General features: G+C 49.1%; 1 protein-coding gene across 5 annotated transcripts in view; it reads left to right on the top strand.

Annotated features, from left to right (window-relative positions):
• The window catches only part of ryr1b (ryanodine receptor 1b (skeletal)), a 249,345-nt gene that overhangs the window by 134,744 nt on the left and 107,229 nt on the right, over positions 1 to 7,372 (top strand). For all 5 annotated transcript variants that reach the window (XM_090218991.1, XM_090218990.1, XM_090218989.1 and 2 more), the window contains 11 exons: positions 1 to 136; positions 272 to 503; positions 1,018 to 1,181; positions 1,727 to 1,805; positions 1,949 to 2,260; positions 2,815 to 2,890; positions 3,082 to 3,205; positions 3,895 to 4,010; positions 4,469 to 4,536; positions 4,956 to 5,077; positions 5,475 to 5,524. The exon at positions 1 to 136 is cut by the window's left edge and continues 85 nt beyond it. In XM_090218991.1, coding sequence (XP_090075117.1) covers positions 1 to 136; positions 272 to 503; positions 1,018 to 1,181; positions 1,727 to 1,805; positions 1,949 to 2,260; positions 2,815 to 2,890; positions 3,082 to 3,205; positions 3,895 to 4,010; positions 4,469 to 4,536; positions 4,956 to 5,077; positions 5,475 to 5,524 — 1,479 coding nt within the window. The remainder of the gene's footprint in view (positions 137 to 271; positions 504 to 1,017; positions 1,182 to 1,726; positions 1,806 to 1,948; positions 2,261 to 2,814; positions 2,891 to 3,081; positions 3,206 to 3,894; positions 4,011 to 4,468; positions 4,537 to 4,955; positions 5,078 to 5,474; positions 5,525 to 7,372) is intronic.

The following is a 7,372-nucleotide window of genomic DNA, read 5'->3' as shown; positions in this document are numbered from 1 at the left end:
CTCTGTTCGCGGGCACCGACCACCGCGCCATCATGATTGACTCCATGTTGCACACCATCTATAGGCTGTCCCGCGGGCGAGCCCTCACCAAGGCTCAGAGAGACGTCATCGAGGAGTGCCTCATGTCCCTCGTCAAGTACGCGACAACCACAACCCTCTGACACATCTTTGGATTAAACGTTTAAACCTTTACGAATAATATAATAACTTTTACCTTTTTTAACTTTCATATACTGTATACTACACTTAACTTGTACCTTTGTCCCCTCAGGTACCTTCGGCCTTCTATGCTGCAGCATCTGCTGAGGAAGCTGGTGTTTGACGTGCCAATACTCAACGAGTTTGCTAAGATGCCTCTGAAGCTCCTGACCAATCACTATGAGCGTTGTTGGAAGTACTACTGCCTGCCTAACGGTTGGGCCAACTTTGGGGTGTCGTCAGAGGAGGAGCTGCACCTGTCACGGAAACTCTTCTGGGGAATCTTTGAGTCTCTGGCGCACAAGGTCAGAACGATATGACTGTACTGTGGTATATTATTATAAACGGGGTAGTTTGGGTCCTGGAAGACGTTGTATTACTTGGCACTTCCTGTGACTTCGCTCTCACTTTCACTCCCCCTCTACCTCCCCCACCCCTCCCCCTCTACCTCTCCCCTTCCCCCTCTACCCCACCCCCCCACCCCTCTCCCTCTCTCCTTCTCCCTCTACCTCCCCCACCCCTCCCCCTCTCCCTCTCCCCTCTCCCCTTCCCCCTCTACCCCACCCCACCCCTCTCCCCTTCCCCCTCTACCTCCCCCACCCCTCCCCCTCTCCCTCTCCCCTTCTCCCTCTCCCCTTCTCCCTCTACCTCCCCCTCCCTCTCCCCTTCTCCCTCCCTCTCCCCTTCTCCCTCTACCTCCCCCTCCCTCTCCCCTTCTCCCTCTACCTCCCCCACCCCTCTCCCCTTCTCCCTCTACCTCCCCCACCCCTCTCCCCTTCTCCCTCTCCATCTCCTTCTTTCCCTCTCAATCTGTTCTAGAAATTCGATGCCGAGCTGTTTAAGATTGCCATGCCATGTATCTGTGCCATCGCTGGCGCCATCCCCCCTGACTATGTGGACGCCAGCTACTCCTCCAACACGGAGAAGAAGGCTTCGGTGGACGCCGAGGGGAACTTTGACCCCAAACCCGTGGAGACCACCAAGTGAGAATGGGATGGGGGTCGTCGGCAGTCTGGAGATTGGGCGTTTTCCTGATCACGTGTGACACTCCTGTCCAGGAGAAACTCCAGGCCCTAGTTTAAGGCCAGGGTTTTTTTCCCCCTGATTTAAATTCACCTGGTGTGGAAAACCCTCGACGCTATATTTACACAGTAGAGTGGTTAGCAGTGTGTTAGCAGGTTAGCAGTGTGTTAGCAGGTTAGCAGTGTGTTAGCAGGTTAGCCGTGTGTTAGCAGGTTAGCAGTGTGTTAGCAGGTTAGCAGTGTGTTAGCAGGTTAGCAGTGTGTTAGCAGGTTAGCAGTGTGTTAGCAGGTTAGCAGTGTGTTAGCAGGTTAGCAGTGTGTTAGCAGGTTAGCAGTGTGTTAGCAGGTTAGCAGTGTGTTAGCAGGTTAGCAGTGTGTTAGCAGGTTAGCAGTGTGTTAGCAGGTTAGCAGTGTGTTAGCAGGTTAGCAGTGTGTTAGCAGGTTAGCAGTGTGTTAGCAGTGTGTCTCACGCAGCGATAACTCTCCACCTGTTTTGTCCTTCTCAGCACCATTATCCCAGAGAAGCTGGATGCCTTCATCAACAAGTATGCAGAACACACTCACGACAAGTGGGCCTTCGAAAAGGTCAGTTTTACTCCTCACCTCTCTTTCATCCCGCGTCTACGACACATCTACATCACCATCTACCGATGGCGATCTGGAGACTTCAGGGAGAAAAGAGTTGTTTTTTGTTGAATGTAATGATGCTTTTATGTATCTGCTCTCAGATCCAGAACAACTGGTCGTACGGAGAGGTGCTGGATGAAAACGCCAAGACACACCCCATGCTGCGTCCCTACAAGACCTTCTCCGAGAAGGACAAGGAGATCTACCGTTGGCCCATCAAGGAGTCCGTTAAGGCCATGCTGGCCTGGGAGTGGACGATGGAGAAGGCTCAAGCAGGGGAGGGAGAGAAGGTGGAGCTGAAGACCAGCACACGGAAGATCTCCCAGACTGCTCAGGCGACCTATGACCCCAGCCATGGCTACAGCCCTTCGCCTGTGGACATCACTGCCATGGCGCTGTCCAGAGAGCTGCAGGTAAGGAACAAACTGGAAACTGGAACTCTAGTCGATGGTGGCTTGGTCAACACACTATGATCAGCAATCTGTCGTATTGGTTTGGTGGGGGACAGGGTATGGGAGGTAGTTTACTATTGTTCACTGTCACCGGTGACACATAGATTGATGTACCTTGTGATCCTCTTTCTCTCTCTCTTTCTTTCTTTTTCCATCTCCCTCCCTCTCTCTCTCTCTCTCTCTCTCTCTCTCTCTCTCTCTCTCTCTCTCTCTCTCTCTCTCTCTCTCTCTCTGTCTCTCTGTCTCTCTCTCTCTCTGTCTCTCTGTCTCTCTCTCTCTCTGTCTCTCTCTCTCTCTCTCTCTCTCTCTCTCTCTCTCTGTCTCTCCCCCCCTCTCTCTCTCTCTCTCTCGCTCTCTCTCTTTCTTTCTTTTTCCATCTCCCTCCCTCTCTCTCTCTCTCTCTCTCTCTCTCTCTCTCTCTCTCTGTCTCTCTGTCTCTCTCTCTCTCTGTCTCTCTGTCTCTCTCTCTCTCTGTCTCTCTCTCTCTCTCTCTCTCTCTCTCTCTCTCTCTCTAGTCCATGGCTGAGCAGCTGGCTGAAAACTACCACAACACCTGGGGCAGGAAGAAGAAGATGGAGCTGATGGGAAAAGGTGAGAGGAAAGGGACGGACAGCTGTCAGGGTTTTTAACGGTCAACGTCTCTGGTTGTTTTGATCGAAATTAGAATCTTTAACCCGTAATAATTATATTCGTGATGTCAGTCTGCTTGCATAGGACACTTTTGAAATACGTAAAGGTTCATCACAGCAATAGAAACACCGTATGATGAGTGTGTTGTCCAGGTGGCGGTTCCCATCCCCTGCTGGTTCCCTATGACACCTTGACGGCTAAGGAGAAGGCCAGAGACAGAGAGAAAGCCCAGGACCTTCTCAAGTTCCTGCAGCTCAACGGATATGCCGTCACTAGGTACAATACTGTAGCACTCACTGCTCAGATAGTCCCCTGTTCATATTCTATCAACAAGTTGTATCCCATGTAAATAACTCACTACCTCTTCCTCTCCTCCTCCCTCTCCTTCTTCCTGTTCCTCCTTCCTCTCCTTCTTCCTGTTCCTCCTTCCTCTCCTCCTTCCTGTTCCTCCTTCCTCTCCTCCTTCCTGTTCCTCTCCTCCTTCCTCTCCTCCTTCCTGTTCCTCCTTCCTCTCCTCCTTCCTCTACTCCTTCCTCTCCTCCTTCCTGTTCCTCCTTCCACTCCTCCTTCCTGTTCCTCCTTCCTGTTCCTCCTTCATCTCCTCCTTCCTGTTCCTCCTTCCTCTCCTTCCTCTCCTCCTTCCTCTCCTTCCTTTCCTCCTTCCTCTCCTTCCTGTCCTCTCCTTCCTCTCCTCCTTCCTCTCCTTCCTCTCCTCCTTCCTGTTCCTCCTTCCTCTCCTCCTTCCTGTTCCTCCTTCATCTCCTCCTTCCTCTCCTTCCTGTTCCTCCTTCATCTCCTCCTTCCTGTTCCTCCTTCCTGTTCCTCCTTCCTCTCCTCCTACCTCTCCTTCCTCTCCTCCTTCCTCTTCTCCTTCCTCTCCTTCCTCTCCTCCTTCCTCTCCTCCTTCCTGTTCCTCCTTCCTCTCCTCCTTCCTCTCCTCTCTCCATCCCTCTTTATCACCTCAGGGGCCCAAAGGACATGGAACAGGACATCTCCTCCATAGAGAAGAGGTTTGCCTATGGTTTCCTCCAGAAGCTACTGAAGTGGATGGATATTGCCCAGGAGTTCATCGCCCATCTGGGTACTGTAAAGGGGGATAGGGAGGGCAGAGGGATGGGTTAGGGTAGAATGAGTTTACTGATTCTTCATCTGGCGCATGTCATAAATACTGTATCGTACATCATACCAGTAAGTGGAACCAGAGGAGGTATTCCTGGTCAGATCATGTGGTCATGATGTAATCCCTGTGTGACTGAGGCTGCTCTCTCTCTCTCTCTCTGTCTCTCTCTCTCTCTCACTCTCCCTCTTTCTCTCTTTCTTTCTCTCTCTCTCTCTCTCTCTCTCTCTCCCTCTCCCTCTCCCTCTCCCTCTCCCTCTCCTTCTCCCTCTCCCTCTCTCTCTCTCTCTCTCTCTCTCTCTCTCTCTCTCAATTCAATTCAATTCAAGGGCTTTATTGGCATGGTAAACATGTGCTAACATTGCCAAAGCAAGTGAGGTAGATCTCTCTCTCTCTCTCTCTCTCTCTCTCTCTCCCTACAGAGGCTGTGGTTAGCAGTGGCAGAGTGGAGAAGTCTCCACACGAACAGGAGATCAAGTTCTTTGCCAAAGTGAGATGAGGATTAATTATCCAAGCTGTTATCCTATTAGCCTAGCTGTTAGCACATTAGCCCAACTGTTAGCCCATTATCCCTAGCTGTCAGCTCAGTAACCTAGTTGTTAGACCATTAGCTTAGCTGTTAGCCCAATAGCCTCATTGTTAGCCCATTAGCTTAGCTCATTAGCCTAGCAGTTAGCCCATTAGACCCAAGGGTGTCAAACTCATTTTGCACCAGGGGCTTTTGGAAACTGTTAGCTTATTATTATCCTAGTTGTTAGACCATTAGATTATTAGCCTAGCTGTTAGCTTAGTAGCCTAGCTTTTAGCCCAGTAGTCTAACTGTTAGTCCCTTAGCCTAGCTGTTAGCATCTTTGGGAGCTCTAACACTGTGATCTGATTGATACTCACCTCTCCGTCTCTGTGTGGTAGATTCTCCTGCCGCTGGTCAACCAATACTTTAAGAACCACTGCCTCTACTTCCTCTCCACGCCTGCCAAGTTGCTGGGCAGTGGAGGCCACTCCTCCAACAAGGAGAAGGAAATGATCGCCAGGTACGTTGATCGCCAAAGGCTTTGAGAGTAATACCAAAGATATGCCGTAGTACCAGGGCTCTAGGTGCAAGATCACATGGTACGTCTTTTAAAAAAAACTCAGAATCGTTGATCTTTTTTTTAAAGAAAAACGATCTGCCTAAAACCTTTCGCACAATACCTTGCTTGTTATACTCTGTCTGCTGTACTCCCTATCTCCTTATATCGCCTCCTCTCCTTGTTACTCCATTCCTCTCCTCTTTTATGGAATCTACTTCCTTGACCGTTTGACCTTAACCAACTTATTTTTCATTCCGGTCCTCCCTTCCTATCCTCCCATACCCTCCCTTTCCTTTCATTCTCCACTCCTCCTTTTCTCCTCCTTCTCCTCCTCCTCCTACTCCTCCTCCTCCCTCAGTATCTTCTGTAAGTTGGCAGCTCTGGTGAGACACAGAGTATCTCTCTTTGGTAAGGATCCTGAACCTGCATGGTGGACTGATGCCTGTTGGTCACCTCGCAATCTCATCTCTCTTACCATCTCTCTACATCAATATCCATCTCTCTTACCATCTCTCTACATCAATCTCATCTCTCTACATCAATCTCATCTCTCTCTGTCTCTCTACATCAATATCCATCTCTCTCTGTCTCTCTCATTGTCTCTGTCTGTCTGTCTGTTTCTATCGCTCTCTTTCTTTCTCACTCTCTCTCAATTTCTCTCTCTCAATACCTCTATCGCGATCTCTCTATATCAATAGCTCTATCTCAATCTCTCCCTCTCTACCCCAATCTCTGTCTCTCAATCTCTCTCTCTCTACCCCAATCTCTGTCTCTTTCCATCCGTTGATATCTCGATCAATGTCTTTCACCCCTTCCTGTTTCATCATCATTACAGAACACCCTCTCCTTTCTATGTTACCACCCCTTCTATCTTTCTATCTACCTCCCTCTAAACTTCCACCTCTCTCCAACCCTTCTATCTGCCTCCCTCTAAACTTCCACTTCTCTCCAACCCTTCTATCTTTCTATATCTGTCTCCCTCTAAACTTCCACCTCTCTCCAACCCTTCTATCTTTCCATCTGCCTTCCCCTTGACACCCTCTAAATTTCCACCTCTCTCCAACCCTTCTATCTTTCTATCTGCCTCCCTCTAAACTTCCACCTCTCTCCAACCCTTCTATCTGCCTCCCTCTAAACGTCCACCTCTCTCCAACCCTTCTATCTTTCCATCTGCCTCCCCCTTGACACCCTCTAAACTTCCACCTCACTCAAACACCTTCTATCTTTCCATCTGCCTCCCTCTAAACTTCCACCTCTCTCCACCCCTTCTGTCTTTCTATCAGCCTCCCTCAAAACTTCCACCTCTCTCCACCCCTTCTGTCTTTCTATCAGCCTCCCTCTAAACTTCCACCTCTCTCCACTCCTTCTGTCTTTCTATCTGCCTCCCTCTAAACTTCCACCTCTCTCCAACCCTTCTATCTGCCTCCCTCTAAACTTCCACCTCTCTCCACAGTTGTGCTTCTGCTCTGCTTTGCTCTTCTCCTTAGCTAGCTGCATCTCCTCTCTTGTTGTTGTTGTTGTTGTTGTTGTGTAACCGTCAGCATCTCTGGATACACACAGTGGTTAGTAAGTGTTGGTTGTGACGATCAAACCTCCACAGGTGTTGGCGTTAGCTAACTCAGGTGCTGTACGGTTGGTTTGTTTAGAGCGCTTGGCTTGAGGCAGTGCCTTCTCTGTCTGCGTCCACCACCAAACACGATGACACACATCCTGTTCAACTCTTCTAGTCACAGCACAGTGACATGTCATTCATTAGTATCTGGATAAACAGGTGGGACATACCAACCATTGAGTTGTTTTCGGAGAATAACAAGTGATTATTTCTACTGACCCTTTTTATAACGAGTTTAGCTGTTATTTACTTATCTTCTATCTACATTTTCCAGGTATTATTGATTGATTGATTGGTTCGTTGAGTGATTGGTTGGTTGGTTCGTTGAGTGATTGATTGATTGGTTGGTTGAGTGATTGGTTGGTCCATTGAGTGATTGGTTGGTTGGTTCGTTGAGTGATTGATTGGTTGGTTGAGTGATTGGTTGGTCCGTTGAGTGATTGGTTGGTTCGTTTAGTGATTGGTTGGTTCGTTGAGTGATTGGTTGGCTCGTTGAGTGATTGATTGGTTGGTTGAGTGATTGGTTGCTTCGTTGAGTGATTGATTGGTTCGTTGAGTGATTGGTTGGTTGAAAAGGTTTGTTGGTTGAGTGATTGGTTGGTTGGTTGAGTGATTGGTTGATTGGTTGAGTGATTGGTTGGTTG

This window comes from Oncorhynchus mykiss, chromosome 24 (genome assembly GCF_057628025.1).
Source record: "Oncorhynchus mykiss isolate SJ-2025 chromosome 24, ASM5762802v1, whole genome shotgun sequence".
Taxonomy (NCBI): Eukaryota; Metazoa; Chordata; class Actinopteri; order Salmoniformes; family Salmonidae; genus Oncorhynchus; species Oncorhynchus mykiss.
Note: the sequence above shows the minus strand (reverse complement) of the source record. Positions and strands in the feature narration are given on the sequence as shown.